Genomic DNA, 23,928 nt, shown 5'->3' with positions numbered 1-23,928 from the left:
AATCAGACTAGGGATATCTGTGTAGCACCCACAGAGATTAACAGAAAATTAAACTCTTAGGAATTCCCCATTATTTGTGACTGTGAGAAGAGTGAGAGAGTTTAATATTATGAAACCAGCAAGGTAATGCAGTCGACAGCATGCAGCTGCCAGTGGTTTCACTCTTGTCCTTCATCTCCCCTTCCCTCTGTTTGATTCAGATCATTGCATATTTTATCATGTCACAATTTAAATTTCAAGCTCTCTGGCTCAAGACTGTGTCTTTATCTGAATCTGTAAAGTTCACAGATTTGGGTACTCAAAAACTAGTGAGAAGAGTACAGCTTAGGAAACTTAGAACAACTGTGTAACTAAAAAACTTTCCTGTCCAACAAGGTGTCTGCATCATCTTCCGGCTCCATAAGCAGCGAGCAGAAACAACAGGTTGGTTTGTATCAAACGGACTCTATTGCTTTTATTAATCAGTGTTACACGTACAGGTTAATTAAAAAACCTACAGTTTGTGAAATATGTCATTTAGCTACAAGATACAAATCTAGGCCGATTGCCATAGTATCTATTGATGCTCAGTCACTGTAAAAAATTTACAGTTTATTTTCTGATATACAAAACCTCAAGCAAACATTCCTTGTTAAATGTTCAGTAAAGCTCACAGCATTCTACTACACAGTTTCATATAGTGTTTTAGTGCAAAAGGAAGTAAAAATATAAAAATACTGAGGCTTGAATTACAAAAAAAAAACAACAAAAAAACCAAGCAAGCTGTGGAGTTAGAGATGAGTGTCTGCTATAGGTATTCTTCTAAGCTCTACGATCTGGGAGTTAGCCATGCTGCCACCGTCCTGGCTGCCATGACAAGATTCATTATCACTGACGCTGATACCTGCACCTGAAACAGTGAAACAAACAAAAAAAGAATCAGTGAGAATGAAATCCCGACACAGAAATGGTGATAACATGTCCTGCTCTGCTTTATTCTGATTATTGAAATGCTTCCCTACCCCACAACGATGTGGCAAGTTTCCTCTTACTAGTCTACAATTCTGAATCCACAGATTATAACATTATCTGACGTAGTTTTGTACCATCCAGATAAGCTTTTTCGTAATCCACTGACACTTTATTTGTCTCAGTAAATGGTAAAATAGCTATTGAGAGGTTACCTTGAAATCACAAGAACATAAGTCAAGGCCTGGCTTAGGCTGGATTCATGGTCTGGCTGTTACAGTCTGGTATTTCCAAGGACTTCTTCATGAAGGATGGATTTTTAATGATACAATTTCCCTGTTAAACTATAATTCCAGCTGTTTTAATAGGATTGTAATTTCAACATGAGAAAAGACGCTGACTAAATATTCTTTAAACCCACATTTGGCACAAGCTGGTGTATTGTGTTTTTCTTCTACTGTGAGAGAATACTAGACTTTGGCCCATGGAAACTTCCAAAACATGCCTGGAAGAGACCTTAGGAGGCCACCTTCTCCATCCTTTTGTCACAAGAGTTCTGCTAGCTTGTTGCTTCCTTGTTGTTTTGTGGGGGGTTTGGGGCTTTTTTGGGAGGAGGTTTGAATTGATTAGTGTGAAGATACATAAACCTGCACTAGTTTTTATGAAATGTGTATTTTTTCAGACCACTTCTTCATAGAGTATCAGTTGTAACTATAAACTTCAGTGTGTTTTCAGCTCCTCTCTGGGAGTTGTAGAGTGAATCCTAAAAAATACATGGGTCCTGTTAGGATTTAGGGCGTCTAGGCTTTAAATGTGTTGAGAACTGCACATCAGTGTAGTTAGGCATGGTGATTTCAAGACAGACTAATTTCAGGCATGGTCTTACAGCAATGTCACTTACAAATAACTAGGGAAGCTATTCATTTTAAGGAGAACTAGATCTGTAACTACCCACAGTTCAAGGGAGTTGCAAAGGAATGACATTTGGCTCAAAAAGCCCCAAACAGCCTATGCTGGGAGAGGCAGTGATTTGCATTTTCATACTAAAAAATATTTTCAGGGGTTTCTATCAGTTGTATAGTGCATCTCTTATGTCTGCCTCAGCTGACATTCCAGGCTTGGGCTTGTTCGGCAAAAGACAAGATAAGGGTCATTTACATTTTTGGAGATACCGCACCATTTTCTATGCCCCCTATTGTTCCGCTTTTACAAAGTTTTTCCATAGCACCCTTCCTTCCACCATCCCCCAAGTAGAAAAGAAGTATGGAAAAGGGGGCAGAGGTGGGATGCTGCTTTGCTGTGGGAAGTCAGGCTGCAATCTTGAGTAAGGAGCTTGGTTCAGAGAACCTGAGCAGAAGAACCTGCAGGACTAGGCAGGCTCTCCTGCAGAGGTCTGGAAGAAGTCCTGGTGGGGCCCAAACTCAGGTGCAGCACTGCGTGAACCCAGCCCTACTGCATCCAGGTGCAAAGTGGGTATTTCTGCACTGTGATCGTTCCTACACCTGGTTTTGGTGTTTGGGTCATGGAGTGAACATGCATTCATTGACATCTACTAGATGAGTCCTGCTCTTGGCTCTGTATGACCCAAGCTCTTGAGAGACCGGCAACTCCTGTCAGAGTATGACAAGAGTAAAAATCCATCAACATACAGAGATACGATAATAAAGACAAGAAGATTAGGCTCTGAATCATTAAAATACTTGTTTATAAGTGTACTGAAGACGATTAAGCTGTACTTACTCATTTAAATTTATATCCATATTTAACCTTTTCATTGAATCATGGTCCTAATAACTAAAAGCTGCTTGAAAATCTTGGGAAAAACAGCAATTGCATAAGCAAGTTGTTTTTTTTTTTTTTTTTCTTATCTTCTCTAAAACTGTTTGTTTTAGAAAGGAAACATGAGTGTAATAGAGAAGACAAATCGGACTGCTGTATTTACCATTTGGGGACGGAAGAACAAGGTAATAACCTTGAAGTAAATAAAATATTTTGAATGGAGAAACAAAACAGTACTTCTTATGTAGCATCATTAACATTGGAACTCACTCAAAACATTTCTTAAGGCTGAAGAGGGTAGAAATTTCAAAAAGGGAAAAAATACATTTTTGAAAATGTTTAAAATCACATTATAGAAATATGGTCATCCCGGGTTCAGATTTTAAGGTGAACACTGACTGTTGGGGTTAGAAAGATATTTGTCTTCCTGGAGGCTATACTGCAATTATTCAGTATGGGGTTTCTTAAAGAATCTCATGCTGGTCACTATAAAAAGATCAGATACTGGTCTAATATGGTATTACACTATGTATATTCTTAAATGTCATATATGTGCATGCGTTGTGCATGCTTTGTTCAAAGTGAGAGGAGATATTTTTTGTTACGGAGGTTCTTATCAGGAACGTGGTAAACCAGAGACTGAAGTAGGCTACTTCGGGTTTACAAGAGCCTTGTTCTGCTGCTGATGCAAAAACAAACTATGTAAGGGCTGATCCTTTTTAGGAATGAGAGCTGAAATGTAACCAGGATACCAGCTTACCAAATAGAATACTGGGAAGGGTATGACTGTTTACACGATGGAGTTTCACAGAGTTCATAGGTCCGGCTTGTTCTCAGATTAGAGCAGAATTTAAACTCAATCAGATCCCCAAAAGCATGTACTCCCCTAGAGATGCTAGAGTTGGATGGTAGGTATGTAGCGGGGAGTATTACTTTTCCCCAATTTGTGAAGAAACTATTTTAAGAAAAAGACGCAGGAAAACGAGGCCTTTCTTCCTTTCTTTTTGTACCAAAGGACTAGCTAGAAACTGAAAAGTCACAGCTTGCTTTGCAAACCCAGCGAGATCCCTCCAGTGACATCTACTGGTTGAAGGATTTTGTCAGTGCATTCCTACGTGCCCTTGAACACCAGCTGTTCTCATCTGCTCGTTCAGATATATCTCAAACTTTCACTAAAACATTTTAAGGGAGACAGAGTTTCTCTTGTAATTACTGTACTCATATCTCTGGGGAGACTTTTTATCTCATAAGCACTTCCATCTTGCTTTCTGAATCAATCATGATTTATATTGTATGTGTAAGACAGATAGAAATGAATAAGCTACACAAACCAACTTTAATTCTTCTTTCAGAGTTTTGACTTTACAGAAATGACACCAACAGACATCCAGACTTCTATGAATAAAGTTCAGATTGGACTAAAAATGCTTCCTGGATATTATGCAGTCATGTTCCATAGTCAACAGGTAGCACATTTGTGAGCAATCACAAATGAGAAGTTGAATGAATATGCAAACTGGCTACCCTTCCTTCCTTTTTTTCTGTGAAGTGAGCCCTTCAAAACAGAAATGACGCAGGTTGATAAGGCAGGGCACAAATCTGGCACTTTGCCACTGTCTACAGTTTATCTGCCCTGTGACAGACATTCTCCAGGATGTTGCACTGAACACGTTTCAGAATTTGAAATTTCAAATGTTTCGTCTAGTTTAGGATGCCCAACATGAGATGCTTAATTCTTAAGCCAGGCATCTACAGTGGTAACACCAAGGTTTAAAAAATGCTGACTTTGGAACCCTAGCTGTACTAGATTGAAAATTATGAGTTGGTTTATATAGCATCGTTATTGTAATAGCTGCATTTGTGTGGGGTTTTTAACTTATACACTAGATTTTTCCAGGTATTCTCCATGTAGAATATTTATTTAGAATTTACCACATATGTCTCTGTTAAGAGCAAAAATACACTGAGATGTGGATGTAGCAATATCCTCCGTTGATATTCTCCAATATATATTTCATAGAATGATATCATAGAATCCTAGAATGGTTTGGGTTGGAAAGGACCTTAAAGATCATCTAGTCCAACCCCCCTGCCATGGGCAGAGACACCTTCCACTAGACCAGGTTGTTCAAAGCCCCATCCAACCTGGCCTTGAACACTTGCAGGGATGGGGCATCCATAACTTCTCAGGGCAGCTTCTGCCAGTGCCTCACCACCCTCAGAGTGAAGAAAATATTTGGAAAGTACCATGTGCTAGGCTGGTATTCTCTGCTCTAACCTATAAATGCCTTTGCAAACAACTTCCTACAGGGGTGGGTCAACAGTGAGCACTGGAGGGGTTTGGGCCTCTCTCAAAGGCTTTGCTGTGCTTTGCATTCACATCCCAACTTGCATTCACATCCCATCACCCAAAGGAACGACTTGGTTCAGTTTTGTGCATCACAGAAGGGGGAGGACAAACACATTTGTAGGAGATGGGAATATGGATGGAAGCTCAGAGATCAGTAAAGCTATTGTGCATTGATGGTATTTATGCTTCAGAGCAAAGCTCATGGACAACTTGCTGCTTTGGGACAGATTCCATCTACTTTTGTTCTGTTGGCTCCCTTTTTAACTTCCCAGCACTAATCAGAGTAGAAGTCCTTAGGGAATTCTGCTATATTGGGCTTTAGCCTCAATGACAGTAACATACGACTGTGACAATCTGGATGGCAATGCTCTTATTAAATTGTCTAGCAATATAAACCTTGCACAAGAAATCAGAGGAAAAATGAGATCTAGTCCAAAATAACAGCACTTTTAAAGTTAATTAGTGCAATTAACAAAAACTAATTAGTAAATAATTGTCCTTCTCAGTATAAGCTAAGCCTTTGATTCATTATAAAACTCGTAAATGAAATCTAATAAAATAAATAATTTAAGTCAAATTAATAAACATTTAAAAAAAAGGTTTTAGCACATTTCAATAGGCAGGACATGATCCTAAATTACTTTTTCCTACCCTAATTGTTCTATAATTTCCTTCACATAAACTGCCTTGGAGCTGGCTGGCCTTCCAAAAGGTTCCTACAGTATAAGAGATGAGGTGATATAGTGAGCATAGTGAATCTTAACTATATATTTCTGTATGGACATGAACATATTTGATGGTAAGGAGAAATTAATTGATAAGGCATTCAGAGGCCAGGGCTTTATGATATAAGAAGTCTAGCTTTTGGATTTCTTGCACCAAACAAAAAATTGTTTGGTGCAAAACAAAAAATTGTCCGTGTGATGCAAAGCTTGCATAAAACTAGCATAAAAGCTGGCTAAGAAACAGTACACTGTTGTACACCTAATTTGCTAGAAATGCACTTGTATGTCTTCATCTGACCCAGTCCGTATTTCAGGTTAATCTGTAATTAGGCCCAGCATTAATGATTATGGAACCAAGGGCTAAGTGCATAGTTCTATGACACATTTCTTTAGCAATAAGGCCAAGTGTGCCAATGCATCTATTTGTGGAGCTGCACTGCAAACTGCAAATTACTAAACCATTGCAAGTTAAAGAATAAAGTTGTGTTGGGGGTGGGGGTGTGTTTGATTTTTTTAACCTGCATCAGTCATCCTTCATTTCTACTGCTGAGAGTGGCCAGCTGCAGTGCAAGGGTGGGGCAGGAGGACAGGAATGAGATTTTAGCTTTGCTGTGATTATACCCTCATTCTCACTCATCTTGGCTGCCAGATTAAACCTTGCGGCTACAGACAGTGAGCATAAATTAAAGTAACCTTCAGACAGCTCCAAACTACATAAGCAGAAAGGACAGACGAAGTGCAAAGAGGCATAGAGACATTTTTGCATATTCCTCTGCTAATCACTGCTGATCCTCAGCCAGCCTTCAAAGTGGGAGCTAATATTTTAGCACAGCCAAGGCTGAATTTGGTTATAGATTGACAGTTTTAGGGAATGACAGATAATGGAGGTTTCTGTTTCTGCTTATCAGAGGTAAACCTCAAGCAATAGCAGAACAAGCATTTCTATTCTTCCTCTATACCCAAAAGCCACACCATAAAAACAGCTAATGTGGTGCAAAGCACCTTGTCCCTGCTCGCCCAGGGGCTTGTCTGCTTGAGATGAGGAATTCTTAGCCTACTGAAATAAAGCCTGGTCTAAAAAGGTTTGAGAAGCACTACTTACAGCAAATGACAGACAAGAGCAAGGCAGCAAGAAGGCATCTCAGCTGCCCATACATTTTAGCACATTTAGAGAAGAGGTGCTGGTCTTCCAGTTGCTGATGACCACTGCTTCCTTGGAGCTGGGACTGGTGCTCAAAGGGCATCAAACTGATGTGGAGCAGGAAGGGGAGAGGGAGAGAGAGAGGGAGAGGAAGAGGAAGAGGAAGAGGAAGAGGAAGAGGAAGAGGAAGAGGAGAAGTCTCTAACCTGAGTTGTTGTGGTTTCATGTGGGTAGGAGCAACGATGCAAGAGAGGAAGAAGAAATGTGCTGCCAGGAAGGACCAGGAGACAGTCTCCTTTCAGTGTCTGCTAGCTTAACTGTATCATAAAATTCCTGTCAGACCACAGCTCAGTGAATACTTTAGCAGCATAAGCCTGTACTGCCAAACAGAGAAGAAATCCCACTTTCCACCACCTCATCTCCCTTTCTATTGCTTCCACGTGGTTCCCTCCCTTGTGCCATCGGGACCACCTTGACTCCTTGGCCATGCACTGAACTGGACTGGAGATCAGGTCTGGATGAAAATAATAAAACAGAGATGATCCTTAGTTCCAGAAAAGCTCACTTTTTTGGTTTAAAGTATGTGTTGAACTACAGCTTGTATCTAAGGCAATAGCTGATAAACATTTACTTTGGTGGTTAAAGCTCCTCTAACCTCAACACCACCTCTTCAGTTTGGCTTGTTCAAATGCTGTATGCGGGGCTGGAACCAGATGGGACAACTGGTTTTGCTTCAAAATCATCTTTTTTTGCCCCTGTAATGTTGCTGGGGACACAGTTTGGGCACATGAATAAGCATTGGGGTAAAATTGTCAGGTACTCCTTGAATCAGTAATGCAAACAAAAATATTTTTGTCCAGCTGTGGCCTGAGGTCTCTGCTTCAAATCACATTAATACGAAAGGCTCATAAGAACAAATGATAATAAAATAGTAATAAAGAAAACAATAATGAAATTTAGGCAAAATAATCAAAAGCTGGTTCTAGACCTACTTCCTTTAGAATGACCGAAAACAAATGACTAAGGATGGAGCTTGAAAATTTATTGAAAAATCATTAAATGCTAAAGTTGTGGTGAATTATATTAACCATGAGTGTTAACTACTGCTGTTGCCTAGATTGTTCTTAATGATTTAAGACTCAGTCTACCACATTGCGTAGAGTTTACTGCAGAAAATAGGCCAACTAATGTCAACTGAACTGCTTAAGCAGTAAACACTGTGTGCAATGGTGGGAGTGTTAGATGTGAATGGCTTCATATCTTATTAGCTATCTATGAATTATCTGGTTTCCTTCAAAATATTCAGGAAGGAGCAAAAAAGTAAGAGCTACCTTCTTGGGTACTTAAAAAAAAGGTTTGCAACTGTAAGCTTATGCACCTAGATTTGAAAGTCTTGCCCAAAATCTTTAACTGCATAACAAAGTAGAAGTAGTCTGCAAAATGTCTGGGAAAATTAATAGGTACAATACTGATTTTGTGACAATCTTCATAAAAATTTGTATTTCTTAGCACTAGGCCAGTTATTAATCATCCAATTATCTTCATAATTAGAAGATATTTCTGCAATGGAAAATGGCTTAGGAGATAAAGTATTATGAATATACTGAATAAAACTACCCCTTCATTAGCAGTATTCCCAGTCTTCCAACCAGTTTGACTGTTTTCCTTGGTGTCACTGAAGGGAACAAACTCCTGAAATTATTGGTGCCAGAGCACTTAACCTGCTAAAGTCACCAGTACCTCACTGTTGTTTCTTGCAAGGCTCGATGGTATCCCCAAAGATCATTCAGGTGACCTCCTACTACCAAGCTAGTCCATTTGTATTTCACCTGGTGCCTAGAGGAGGTGGGCTTGGGTTAGCATCTCCCAGGTCTTATCAGGTGGCTCTCCTTTGCCTTTGTGGTCATCTTATCAGACATTCCCATGGTGACCTATCTTTGAATCAGGTTTCAATTAATTTCTTCCATCTGTGGCCAAGTCTGGCTATCTATTTATATCATCATTTGAATAACCTGAAGTTTCATTGGTGGAGTGGGTGAGAAGGCGGAAAAGCAATACATAACTGAGGGCAAAGCCTGGGATTTTTAAGACTTGAGCTCTAAGGCTATTGAGGGGAATCTGATTACAAATGCTTTGTTTTGCAGGTGTAGTTTAAGTGTGGACACCTCGAGTGGCCTCCCCTGCTTCTGTCCTCCATCAGCATGGTGAGCTCATCACAGCTGGCTCTTGTGTTTGGGCAGAAGTCTATCTAGTTTATCTTTCCAGTATACACTGTTTTTCAGGTCCAAATGTATTTTATATAAATAGTTTGTCTCACTCTTATTGGGAGAATCGATATTTATGAAGTTATGCTGTTTCTCACAGATATATATATATAAAAAATAAAGACAGGCATTGTATATACTCTATATATCAATTTGAAAAAGAAAGGAAAAGAAGACGAGACAGCCCATGTCTAGAGGCAGCAAGTTAGCCATTTAAGCACCTGTGAAAAAATGTCAGAGCCTCCAATCTGCTGCTACTTCCCGTAGGTCTGGTTATCATCATGATTCAAAACATAGTTTTGCAGACCCCTTCTCTGTTATTTTAGACAGCCTGCACAATATTTTTCATGGAATAGCAGTCCAAGGCAAAACAATTTTATTTCAGATTTTCACTGGCAATCAGATTATATTAATGGATCTCGTTAATTGGATCTCATGGAACAGTGACACCATTAGGGTGAAGAACAACATAACAACCTCTGAGGAACAAGGAGAAGAGTCACTCACCAGTCTTTAAAGCAAATATTAGGTCATCGAACTCCTGTGATTCCTCATCAGCAACCAATGAGCTGGTACTAAATCCTCCAGAAGGGTGGAAAACGTTGCCATTTTGTGGACTCTGCTTAAAGGCAGCACTAGCTTGACTACCAGGCTGCAAGGATGCCCTCTCCCAGTCTGCAGGCACCTGCAAAGTTTAAAAAGACAGAGAAATGCAGTAATCATCAAAACTATAGTATAGAAACTGGAAACTATGACCAGAGCCCCAGAACCGAACTCAAGACCAAGAGATTTTGGAACCAGCTATTCTGTCACTTCTATAGCGAATGAGGTAACCTTTTTTTTTTTTTTTAAAAATTTTTTATATATATATATTAAACCCCCCCCTCAATTACAAGTCATTTAACCTTGAGTTTATTATGCCTATCCTAGCTATCTCAAAAAGTTGAAAAAATATTGCTATTTCTGAACATTAGCCCCTGGTATGGAGAACTTTAATTAAAGCACTGAAAGGTTCCAGCTCACTCCTCTCTCACCACTGCCTCTTCCTCTGCTGGACCCTGCTTCTCCCTTCTATAGCCACTAATCGTCATTACTTTCCATTGTATGTTCTACAGTTGGCAACCTCCTGCTTCCCATGTTTACCAATACAATATTTTAAGGTAATTTGCCAGTCTTTGAAGGTTCTGGTGGTGGTATACAGCCCTACAGTTTTGATATCAACTTCGCTATAGTTCATCTGCCACTTCAGTTTAAGGTAGAGCTGTGCAAAAAATCAGAATTTCAGTTCATGAGAAAATAGGTGGTTTTGACAATCTATCTCTCCCTTAAATGTGATGAAAAGCTAAAATACTGAACTCTAAAAAAATATATTTTAGGACAATCAAAATATATTTTCTTTTTATTGTTTATCCACTATTTAGGAGCTCAGGAACATAAAAGCTTGCCATGTAGAGCTGAGAAGTTTGCTGTCCACTAAACTGGGGAGTCAGGCACCACCTTAAGTGAGACGTTGAGAAGTTGAACAAATTTAGTGGTCTGCCAAGCAGCAGCTGAGGAGCTTTAAAATCCAGACAAACCTACAGTCAAGCAGGTAGAGAAATGGGCAAAACAGCTGCCAGGTGAGCAGCTTGGTTTCCACAAAAATTATTACTAGAACTGACATGTTCCCTTGAAATATTTCCATTCCATTAAATTGGTGCTTTTCCTGGAAAAACTGTTTAGCTGGAAAATTTTCAACTAGCTCTATCAACATGCACATGTACATAGCAGCAAAAGTCACCTTGGTTTACTACAGGTGGTGAAAAGTGATACTAGCAGCATTCCAGTTCCAGCAACAAAGAGATTGAAAATAATGTCCCTCATAATGTCTTCCCTTCCCCTCTCTTCCCCTCTCTTCCCCTCTCTTCCCCTCTCTTCCCCTCTCTTCCCCTCTCTTCCCCTCTCTTCCCCTCTCTTCCCCTCTCTTCCCCTCTCTTCCCCTCTCTTCCCCTCTCTTCCCCTCTCTTCCCCTCTCTTCCCCTCTCTTCTCTTCTTTTCCATTCCATTCCATTCTAATTTTATTCTATTCTATTAAATTTCCAGAAATTTTGCACAGCATGACTTTGGAAAATTAAAGACTTAAAACTCATCTAAGACCTCTAGTAAGCTGAAAGAATTAACTTGATGTTTTGATTTCTCATGGCCTACTTTTGACAAAACTTTAACTGGCCTCTGTAACAAACTGAAGACTCAAGTAGAAAAGAGGAAATTCTCTAGATGGTATGTTACCAGGGAATTGTAAATTCCAAGAATATCACCATGGCTAAAGATAACAATTTTTATGGTTAAAAAAAAAAATAATCCCCCCAAAGCCAACCTATAATAATTAGCATCTCACTCCTGTGTATTACACTTCAGTACTGCCACTTAAATCTCCGGGTACATTTTCAATACACAATGTAATGACTATAGAGCACTATTACCTCTTCCATAGCACTGATGAGGTTCTGAGTGGACTTGCTGATCTCTCCACCTGCAGCCGGCAGACCACTGCCATGTGTGAAAAAAGCCGATCCTGGAGTTGTATGCCCATTCATGTCTACAGTATAACTTGCTTTCACAGGACAGCAAAGTTGGTTGTGCAGGATAAAATATACCACAAAGACATAAAGACCCTGAAACAGAGAGAGAAAAAGAACATCAGCGTGTGAAATGCAGGGAGCTTAGATCAGTTTGAACGCAGTCATGGCAAGGTCCTATATACTGTAGCAGATGCCTTCCCTTACACCAGCAGTCCGTGCCTCAAAGGGCTGTAGCCAGTTTTTGTGGAAAATAAGATACAACATCACTGTCCATCAGAGATCTGGAAGTTAAAAGTAAGTTCATATCCTGAGGCCTCCAGCTAAACAGACACACACACAAAAACCCCAACCCAAAAGAGTCATTGGGAATTATTATTTGGTTGAACCCACACGGTTGCAAAGCAAAGCCAAGATCCCAACAACAACAAAACCAACTCGAGTTTCACAGTTGTCATAATAGTGAAAATGTGGTTAAAGGCCGCCTTTACAATAGGATTTGGCTGCTGGCCCCTAGCCACAATTCTTTTTTTCCTTACTGACCTGCTGGCTCTTTGCATTCTTGCCCCAATTTCAATCTCGTGCAAACTGCACTGCTGCCGTCACAGATACCAAGTTGTAACTATAAATTAGATTCTCTATGATATCCACTAATACAGCACTGTCTTTCATTTGTGATTACTACAAAGGCTCTGCTGTATGCTTCTGCAGTTTGTCTTTAAAACTTGCTAATTTTGACCTTTAAACTTAGCCAAGAACAGTATTATAACGATGTCTTTTGTTTGCAAAGAAATCCAGTGATTGACTTCTGAATATGAAATCTGACTTTCTCTAATTCTTAAGTTGCACTAATACTGAGGGAAAATAATCCATTTCAATTGATTAATCAACCAGTTTAATAATTACTAAAGAAGGGGTTAACCAAAAGTGTACAGAAAGAAGACTTCTGGATTCTTCCCAATTGCTGCAATACAATTACATTTGCATTGTTTTTTGTATTTCACATTGTCCTCTAGACCCTTGAAACCAATTGTACTAAACAGAACGATTTATTGCAAAGGTACCCATTGGCATGAAAGTAATAACTGGGATTATAAACAGTAAGGAGTTTAATCTAATTATATTTGGGAATTCCAAATGGAAGGAATTTTGAAAATACATGAAGACTGCAAATACCCAAGATATATGTTCATCTCCGTCCGTATAAAACAGGTAGCAGCACTTCATGATCCACAGATTCATAATTTCTAATGCCAAAACTATATGAAAAAACTGTCTGGTCCAAAGTGACACATAACAGAAGTTAATGGGATTCAATGGGATTTCAACCTCAGCTGGTCAAACGCTGGAAATACCCTCATATAGCTGGCTGCTATAAACCCATACAGCTCCGTGTGTACATTTTTCTAACAGCAAACCAGCAAAGAATAGTGTTAAAACCAACTTTTTTGTTAAAACATTTTCCCACTTTTCCAGATTATTGTTTTTTGTCACGAGGACCCAGAGCAGTTAACTGAGAGGAAATTTCTTTGTGATACATGTAAGTAAATACATTCAAAAAAACTGATGCAAACACATGTTGCACTTAAGAGACACTAAAAAGGAACCAAAATGTCCTTTCATTCTATAAACAAATCCAAGGACTCTGATGTAGGTTAAGCATAATGGGACCAGCAAATGGATTTCTTTTAATTTAAGTTGTTTAATGGATATGAAAAGGGTAAAAAACTCAAGAAGAACAGATAACAGTGACGACACTGAATTCAGAGCAGCCTCTGGCATTTCGGTCTCTGAGGAGCTAGCCACAAAAGTTGCACACACGTTTCAAGCAGTTTTGTACTTTTCAAGAAAACCCATTAGCTGAAAATGCTGCACAGCCCTGTCTTTCAGAACCGCAGGGACAAAGGCATTGGTATGCAAGGCCCATGCTATGTCATTCTCCTGTGCAGCCCCAAGTGTGGACACTCACTCTTCTAAAACAAACAAACATGGAATAAAGTGCCACAATTATCTCCTTAACTCGGCCTGGTGTCCTGATTTAACTCTCTGTGTGTTTCAGACAGTGCTATTTCTGAGCAACTATTGTTCTACCAGAACCACAGAAAGGCATTTTGACACCCAAAACATCCTTGCTGCCACTTCTCCCTGCTGCCACCACCCTTCCCCTGCTGTCACTCAGAGACGCAGACCCTTGTCTTGGGCAGCGGAAGCCAGCATCCCCGAGATGCATCGCCTCGTGTAGTACTTCTGCTGCAGCCCTCCTTTTCTCGAGGCTGAGGAGGAACTTCAGTGTGTGCAATTCAGGGAACTCCCATAAATTGATGCAGATGGGTGATGAGACAGCTCCTCTGGGTCCTTCCATAATGACTTATTTGACTGTCTAAGGACAGGAGGAGTCACAGGCCAAGTTAGCTAACAGAAACAAAAATCGTGAGTTTTACTTCTCCCACTCTTGTAAAATATTATGGCAATGCCTTACAAACAGAAGCTTATGCCTAACAAAACCCAACACCCCTAAGTAGGTTATACATTTACACAGGAACTGTGTTGCTGGGTAGAAGATTTCTTGCTTAGTTGGAAAAGGGATGGAACCTTCTTTGACCCATAGTCCTGCCCAAATCTAGAGTCTCAAGAAGATACACTCTGTAGAGGCGAGTTCCTACGTGCCATCACTGTGGTTTTGTTTGAAGTATCAAAAGGGGTTTGTGGTCTTATTCTCACTACCCTGTGTCTCTATTAGAAACCACTGCAACTGAATTTTGGTAAATCAAAACAAGACAAACGGTCCTGCCCAAACAACACCGAGTTCCAACAATCATACACATGAAGATGCCATGGATCAAGTCATGTTGATCCATGTTTATTTTAGCACCAGCAGCTACCAGGCTATTTACTCTGAAAGAGCACGGGCCGCATGCAGACACTTCGGTTGTGTCAGTGCAACCACAGATTTCATAGTCTAAGTGTTTTTTTTCAAAAGCTCTAGTTTGAGAATTGAATTGTCCTTCATCATACTTTTGACACTTATTACGTTCTTTTTCACTTCAACCTTTGGTACTGTAAAAATAGTCTTAAAGCATATGAAAATAAGGCCGTTGGCATTGTAATATATATTTCACCGTGTTTATCACAGAAACAACTTTGGCCAAGTTGGCACCACTTTACTTTTTCAGAGACACACAGACATTATCCTTGCCAGTTGGACCAAGTATGAAATGCAGAGAATAGTCAAGCTCTGTTGGCAGGTCTACCAGTCCTGCAGGATATTCAGAGAAGAAACCTACACACTCCAAAGGGACTGAAAGAAGATAGGTCTGGATATAGATATTAGTAACACAGGCAATGACATCTCTGTTAAAAATGTGGTAAATATTAATTTTGTATTCTTAAGAAGATTTCATAAAGAAACCCCAAAAACCCAAACCCCAAAACCTCAGCCTACTACCAATATCCTCTGCTGTTGCATACAAATTCAGAGCCACTCTCCTCAGCCCACAAGCAAAAGAAACTATTTGGTCTCAGCGTGAAATGACTGATTGCTGACCTGAGAGCTTGCCCTGGGCTCTATGGAAGCAGATTGAACAACTAAGCTAAAGAACTAGGACTCTGGAGGATCTAATTGTAATACTACATAACTTCTGTGCACTGGGTCCACAGGGCTACTTACAAAACATTTAACCCCATGTCATTTATGGTTACATTATGATAGTAGTATTAATACAATGTCACAGCAAAAGATAAGAGGAAAAGGTGTTACTAATGCGTCTGCTGTGGAGGAAGGCGAGAACTACTTCAAGCAGACAATTAGGCTGTTCCAAAGGTGAGAGCACAGACGGGCAACTTACAGCTCTTCTCAGGTATGCGGTGGATGGCTGAAAAATGTTTGTAAGATGCTGTCAGTAAAGGCTGCTTGTTATTTTACTGATATATGCTGATGGAAGACAATTAAACTTTTGTTATTTCACCTCAGCAAGCTGGTCTGTACATCTGCTCTTTTGCAGTGTTATGCCAGGGAAAAAATATCCAGAAAACCCACAGGTACAACTGCCTGAAGGAAAGCTCACATGCAAAAGCATCCATTGGAACCGTTTCAACCAGTGAGACGGGAACAACCTCAATGCTGCTCTAGGTTATGCCAGATACTTCACCAGTCTTCTTTTGGATTTGCTATGGATACTTGACCAACATGATTGCCTTCTGTGACTGGTCCAGTGGACAAGGGGAAAGCAGTGGGTCACATCTGCTTTGAGTGTTGCAAGGCTTTCAGCATGGTCTCTCACAGCACTCTGGTACCCAAGTTAGGACATCATTGTCATCTAGATGGGTAGAGCACTGGGTGGGTAAGAACCTGAGCAAGTCCAGTGGAGGGCCACCAAGATGGTCAGGGTCTCAAGCACATGTCCTGTGAGGACAGGCTGAGGGAACCAGGCATTTTGGCATGAAGAAGGCTCAGAAGGGAATTAATAGCCATTAACTGCTATTAGCTTTCCAATACACAAGAATTGTTTATTGAGAAGACAGAGGAGCATGGCAGGAGAATGAGAGATACTGGTCCTAAGGTGGAACAGGGGAGGTTCCAACTGGATATAAGGAAACATATTTAATGTGAGGGTAATTAAGCACTGGAACAAGTTGCCCAAAGAGACTGTAGAAAGTTCTCTATAGGAGAAGAAGGGAGGTGTTTCCTAGTACATTTTATAATCTGTGGGAGGGTTTTGTGCATGTATGGGTGTGAGGGGGATTCTCATATACAACAGCTTGATTTATTTATTCTGTGGAGTGACAGCTGCAGGAAGCTAGTAAATTAAGGACAGACTTCCACAGCTGTCAATATAAGGACAGAATACATTTTACACTTCATAAGATCACATGCAAACCTGGAGGACTGATCCATAGCAAGCCTTCATTGCACATTTGACACTCGTAGTCTATCTCTTTATCCTCTAATTCTGCATGTTCCAAGTCACTGTGCTGACACTACAGTACGTCCAAATTTGGAAACTGAGGTAACTCTACTAATAGTAACGAGAAAGGATACAACAGACTGTAAGCCATCAACAAACCTCTTCATCATCTCCTTTTTACACACTGAGAGAAAACCAAGATGCCTACTGTATCCCATAATTTTAAATTGGCCTTGTGAGATAAAGGACTTTTATTGCCCTAATAAAAACAAACACACCAAGGCATTAGATTTTTTTTTTTTAAACTAATATACACCATACTTCTCACACAAGTATTTTCATCCATGCCTGAAATACCCTACCTTGAAATTGCAAAAACTTTTTCCAAGGAGAAGTGGATTCAGATAATGTCATCTATTTTAGAGGAATGGTATTTCTGTTTATAAAACTAAAGTATCTTTGCAGGACTTCTGGTAAAGAAAAGTCATTTGAGCACTCCCTCAACCTGTTTCAGGGAATGTATCAGCACTAACAAAAATCCTGTGCACTCTACAGAGACGCTCTTTGAGTTCCTATTTTAATTTGGAAAATTTTATTTGATAATTATAATCATGTGACTATATCACTGATCATGTGACTATATCATTAAAAGTTGTTTTTTCGAAAGAGAATATTTTAAGTGAAATCAAGGCTTGTGAAGAAAGATGGTATCTTGCATTAGACCACAAAAAGACCTCTGGGTCCAGAACTGGATCATTCTGATCCTTAGATCACTGTGGCTACAACATGACTATTATTTTTAAAGTTACGCATTTACTGGTGCCAAGTGGTAAAAAAACCCAAGAAATCATACAAACAGGTGTCTCTGCCAACAGAAGAGTTGTCTTTACTCAGATCAGCTTTTGAGACTAGCTGTCTGTAGTCACTGTGGAGGAATTTCTACATGCTGGTTTATGCTTTGGTTAGTTTCACTTTAGTTTTTTTTAATCTTATCAGGGTGAGATTTAATCTTATTCTCTGTCTGGACTACGCTAATTTACTCTTGGCAACCAGTCCTAGAAAGTCCTTTCTTGTCAGTTTAATGGTTAGGCTGTCCTTCCTGGGCAGCTGTCAATGGCCATGGGTGCCGCTGCCAGTCCTGGTGGCAGCGTCTTGGCTGACGCTTGTGCACCTTAATGCCTTAGCTGACTTCTTGTGAACTTCCCTGGGGATTTCACTAATTTACTGGAAGTTCTTATGTTGTGGACTTCTCTTTTCTCACGTAATTTTCCATCACTGGCCAGTCAAAGCCTGCTGTGGATTAACACTGATTTACATAACAAGTGCCTACTGCTTTTGGGAAAATTACTGGTCTGATTAATCCAGATAATTTGCATGTTTGGCCATGTTCAAGAAGCTAGTATCTGCATAGCAAAAAATGACTCACAATGTTAAACGCATCATATTCAGGAAATTATAATCAGGGCCATTGTACAATGCATGATATATATTTGATATTGTTGTCTTTCCTAATAATTTCTGGCAGAAAATTAGCCATGGAACTAAATATTCATATGCACAATAGCATTAATAATGCTAACCAAGTGCCATACATAAAACATATATAATTCTCTATTTCCTTCTGCAAGTTTCCTTGTTTTCAGAGATAATTATGGTAAATTGCATGCACAGCATTTTTGTGCATGTCTAGATAGCAAAAAGCAGACTTTAATGTACATTTTATTTTTCTGTGTCTTCTTCAACCATATTTTTCCTAGAGAACAGCTTGAAGATCTTTTATTGGTGTCATCATGACAGAAGTATCATCTTAGTCGCATGATACTATATCCTAAGCCATTGCTTAACATCTCCCACTCATAGCTCTCCAGAAATATTAACCTTTGAAATGCAAATCAGATCCTTCTGTTTAAATCTAACTCTTTTTCTTAGCATTCAAAGTGACTGTTGTAAAAACCATGTCCTTAGCAGTGCAACCCTGCCAATTGGTGATTGAGTTTGGACCTACTAAGTATCATCAAGGGTTTGACTGTTTATTTGCCGTTAAGCACCAGTTTTGATGAAGCTGTTATCATTCTTATCAATCATATAATTTCTTTTATCACAGTTTCTACTGGGAACATTTACCGCTTATCTGCACTTTGCTTCTTGAGGTATTTAGTCTCTATTTTGCTCTGTACGAAAAGATTTGTGTCAGTTAGAGCTGAAGTTCTAAAAATTCACATCAAAATCAAAAGACAACAATAAATGTAATTGAGGACTGCAAAACTCATACCATCTTGGTAGGCAACATCATAAGACCCCTTGTTGACCAGCCAGCTGCCACCACATACACATATACATACAGGCACAGAAGCCACCATAAAAAATGGAATGAAGAAAAGTAATCATTCATATATCTATCATTAAATTAAGAATGTATTTACAAGTTTGCACTAAGATATAGTTATTTTTGAGTGCTTTTTTCCTTTTTTTTTGTAAAGTTATAATTCCACAGATAAAGAGGTTACGGGTATATTCTGTAATAATGATAAAAATACTGTGCTTTCAGCATTATAAATACATTTTCCTAATATTAACGTAACACCTGAAACTTAGTCTAAACTGCCAAGTTTCTCTTTATGCAGAGCCAGCTATGCCAAGACCATGCTGAATCTTGCAGTTTCTACCCAAAGCCAAAGCCATAAATTCCTTTCTGGCAAATTTCATTCAGCTCAGATTTAGTCTAAACTTGGCTCAGGCTCACCTGAAAGGTTCACAAACTTTGGCAAATCTTTAAAAAGCAGATTTGCTTGGATACTCAGGATTCACTATAAATATTTTGTATAGCTCTCAGCACACTTACAGCTACTCCCACACAACAGCCATTTGTACCTCTGATTTCAGCCCTGCAAGTGGTGGAAAAGGTTTTGGGGTTTTTTGTTGTTGTTTGTTTTAAGAGGACAGATTCAAATTTTAAAAGAGAAGTGTTCAGCTTGAAGATGCACTGAAAATATAGCTGCTTAGCCAAACTTGCCAGATGTGCAGATTGGGCTAGAATAAGATTCCGTTCCTTCCTTCCAATCTAGTCATCCCAGAAATATCAAGAAAGCCCTATTTTTGTATTTCAGCTTAGCTGAGGAAGAAACAAACACTGAGTCAAAGAGCAAAGGCTCAAAGAGTTGGATAGGCGTGATCTGTGGAGGGCAAACATGGGAGAGTCAGCGTGGAGAAGAAGCTTGCAATTCACCTCCGTGGGTCTGGCTGCAGTCCCTCGTTAGAGCACTCTGAGATTTGGGAAATCACAGCAACCACACGTGGCAGCAGGAGGCTGAGAACAGCCAAGAGCAGACAAAGCAGACTAGCACCCCCTCATTCCCCATCTCTGCTCTATTTCTCTGCCCAGGGCTTTCTTCCCCTCTGCCTTTTTTTTTTTTTTTTCCCTTTCCTACACATGTAACAGAAATCGAGGACAGCACCCCTTCATCAAGTCCTCTTTGAGTTAGGTTCTTCTTGTACTTTGTGCCACGTGGAGGACCACTCCGGTAGCAGAAAGCAGCCAGATCACATACCAATTAAAAACAGAATATTTACCCACTGATGAACCTTACACTAAAAAAGAAAAAACAGAGAGACCAAAAGCTGTAAGGTTATTCCTCACATATTTTTCAACTGCATTGACTGTAAAGACCTAGAAATATCAGAGGTCATGAATTTGCACCTATGCTTTACAATATTTTGCAAACATTTACTCTCATAGTTGCTTTCCAAGGTAAACATTTATAACCCTACATTTCAGCTCACACCTTACAGTCTAAGCCTACCACTGTTTCAACTTATTTCTCAAACAGACGAGAAGTGGCAGGTGAAAAAGCCTTTGTCACCTCTGCCCCTAGGTCAACAGACTCCCTGACTGACAGTGCTAGAGCAGTTAATTCTCTGGCTATATCTGAAAGCAGGCTGAAAGCTAGCGTAGGAAAGCAATACCCATGAGGAAGGTTAGCAATTGAAGAAGTTACATTCAGGGACCATACAAACCAGCGTCACTGAATACAGGTCAATCCTGCCCATTTAAAAAGTCCAAGAAAGTGGTATCTCTACAGCACATTAAAGAATTCGTTGGTTTTTTTTTTGTTAAAGCAGTAATTTCTATTTATGTACATTAATGACAAATACACAGAGTTAAAAGAAACAGGGAATTGAAAGTCAGCATCGACAGACAGGAAGAGCTAAAAGAGAGAAGCTAACTTTGTGTTTATTGCTGAACTTTTACTTGCTTTGACAGAAAATCTCAAAATGAAGAGTTAAGTAAAGGCTAGGAGTTACTGCTATAAGAACATTTTGTCCCTTTAATTGATAATTGATTCTTTCAGTGTCATAATCTCTCTTATGCCTACTGTTATCTCCTTATTTCGTGTTACTCCGTGATGTCTGACTGAGAAATTGGATAGACCATTTATTTAGCAGCATTTTGCTGCAGTGCCATAAAAGAGTAGAACTGTAATTGACTGGTGCAACTTCAGTAGTCATAAACGCAAGAAACCTTCAAAAAACTCTGTCTTAGAGGGAACCCAAGGTTTATGTATTACTGCTATAATTACCTTCCATATACCTGCTGCTTGGGTGTTTTAGGGCAAGACTGGTGGGAATAAGGTGTTCTTATACTCCAGCATTCTCTAACTATTGGGAAAACCTTTTGGAGATGCTGCAGCCAGTTAGAGAGCTACAGCCACACATTGCCGTAAGGAATCAAATAAAGTCTCACCGTCTTCAACCTCCCTTTAGTTAAAACTGACCCCAGCAAGTATCTTACAATGACTTTTAATGCTTTCTTATGTCCAGAATAACAGATGTGTAAGTTACTACAAGAAGCAGTTATTTTTGCCAGAGAGCTCTGATTGTCTCAGAAGTAGAGGTCTTGTTTAGCAGGCTTTGCTATTAAATGATACCCTATTAAATGATAATAGGAACTGTCAGCAGTTTACACTCCCTACTCCCCTTGATTTTAATGAAAATTACTGTAGGTATTTACTGCCTTTCCGCAGCTTCAGAGACAGCAGAAGGCAAGTCTTATTTATAAAGCAGGAAGTTAACACTGTTTTGGTTAGGGATGCTCCTCAAAAAAAGGGAAACGTGGGCAAAAATGAGGACAAGGACTAGACGTCCTTCCATAGCTGACAAGTAGGTGAACAAGAGTAGGTGGAGGTATAATAATATATTTGGCTCTGTCATTGAAATAATTCACTTCCTGGTTTGAGATAATGAGCTGATTTTCCTCCCCCCATCCTTGCCCCCAGTCTGTGCAAGGAGAGAAAGCTCTGGATAAATAAAAAGTACCTCAAGAGTTAATGAGATCTCTTTTCATACGGAGTGTTACTCAAAGTAAAATTAAAAACAAACTCACATTAAATATGGATATGATGTCAGTCTTGTATTAGAAACTTTTGTTTTGAGGGTTTTTTTAGCGATAGTAGCTCTAAAGCTTTCTAGAATTTGCATTTGTGTGTTACAACTTTTTGTTTTTAAATGGAAAAATCATTGACACAAAAATTTATATCATGGCTTTCTAAATAGACAGAAATATCACTAATAAGCTGTGAACAAAAAAAAAGGGAAATTTACAGAAACTAGAAAGGGAATGAAATGAACATTGAGGCAGTTCCATTGGCTGACTCTAAACAGGGACCACTCTGTACTTCTGAGACAAGAACAACACTTGGGAGAGTAATGGCCTTGTAGTATTTAGTTATTTCCCTATGATTCTGCTTATAAAAACCTAGCACACCGATGTAACACCAAAGGATGTCTATATACATATGTTTTTCAAAACTAAGCAATTGGAACATTTTATTTCCATGCCTTGGTGTATTTATTGAACTTTGCAGGAATGCAGCTCTACCCATTGTCAGTAACAGATAGTGTAAGTCATGAAACACGTATCAAACTGTTGGTTCTTCTTGTACTTGGAAAACAAGAAGGTACCTTCTCTCTTGGAAATTCTCTCTAATGGATTAATGCCAGAAGTGACCTAAGATATGTTTGCAGCACTAAACAGAAGAATTTGGATATGGCCTGCTCTGTGACCCATTCCTGCTATCTGTGGAGCATTTCTTAGGAGGAAAAAATGATGGGAGCTGTTGAAGGATGGACTTTCACATACTTTTCAAAGCAATAAGCTGCTCAGCTGTTGTTTTGGTTTTTATTTTAGCTTAGTTTTTCCTATTACTTAACATGGAATACATGTCCTTTCGAGGTCTCCCTCTTTGTGTGAGGGCTGCAGATCGCTGTCTATTCTTTTCCAGCACCCTTGTATAGCAATAACTGCTGGCTCTGCAGTATCATGTTTTCTCTTTGCAAAATCACCCAAACTGTTTGATGGAGCTGTCTTGGCTGCACGGCGAAGTCCAATGTAAAGCAAACACAGACAGCCGCCAGCTCCAGAGCTGCTCAAGGAGAGAGTACGCGACTGGCAGAAGTCCTTCACTGTTTTTTTTTACTCTAGTGCTTTTTGACTTTTCTTCCTTTGCACTTTCCTGTCCCCAGTCGCAGCAGAGCAGCTACCAGTTCTGCCATTATCCCTCCTACAGTCAGTGCTGGGAGAAAGACCTCGAGCCTTGTTCCTCCCTGCCTGCACAATCACAGGCAGCGCTGGCTCTGCCTGCAGAGCAGGGCCAGCACGTGGAGGTGAGCTCCACCAACCTGGAGATACTTACAGGTCAGACCGGATCGGGAACACTAACCTAATTAGGCTTCCACCCCGAGACTGCCCATGTTCAGGTGTTTGTAACAGCATTTTGGCTCCTTGCAGAAGTTAGCAGAAAAGATGGGCTGATAAGCGAGTAATGAAAAGCCTGATGAGAGGTAAAAGCAATTTCCTGAGGGAACTAGTAGGAAATTCTGAAGTGAGACACGGAAACTTTGCCAGGCATGTGGATTTTGAAGCAATTTTATGTTAAGCAGCTCAAACATAAAGCCTATAAAACCCAGCTATATAGGCAAATACTGGAAGTCTCATAGCCTGGTGTGGCAGTGCCATTTCACATAATTAATAATTATAATAACTCATATAATTTAATGAATGTAGAAGTCCGTAGGGTGATGTTCACCGCCCCATTCCAGTGAGGACAGTGGAAATGGTAACAACCTGAGCGTGTTTCTGCTTTCTCTGCTCCTACATTGGGCACGGTGTCTCCACCACCACCACCGGGACGGCGGTTCTTGCCGCAGGCTCACTCGGAAAACCTCAGTTTAATGTAATATAATGACACTTCTAAAACTGGCCA

General features: G+C 39.7%; 1 protein-coding gene across 1 annotated transcript in view; it reads right to left on the bottom strand.

The window, feature by feature from the left end:
• Positions 1–433: 433 nt before the first annotated feature.
• ADGRV1 (adhesion G protein-coupled receptor V1) overlaps positions 434–23,928 on the bottom strand; it is a 292,589-nt gene continuing 269,094 nt past the window's right edge. The window contains exons 91-93 of the mRNA XM_072860950.1: positions 11,670–11,861; positions 9,715–9,892; positions 434–889 (exon numbers count right to left, since the gene is read on the bottom strand). Of these exons, the coding sequence (XP_072717051.1) occupies positions 771–889; positions 9,715–9,892; positions 11,670–11,861 (489 nt within the window). The 3' untranslated portion in view covers positions 434–770. The remainder of the gene's footprint in view (positions 890–9,714; positions 9,893–11,669; positions 11,862–23,928) is intronic.

This window comes from Ciconia boyciana, chromosome 4, assembly GCF_034638445.1.
Source record: "Ciconia boyciana chromosome 4, ASM3463844v1, whole genome shotgun sequence".
NCBI lineage: Eukaryota > Metazoa > Chordata > Aves > Ciconiiformes > Ciconiidae > Ciconia > Ciconia boyciana.
The sequence above is the reverse complement of the archived record's forward strand: the minus strand, read 5'-3'. Positions and strand labels throughout refer to the sequence as shown.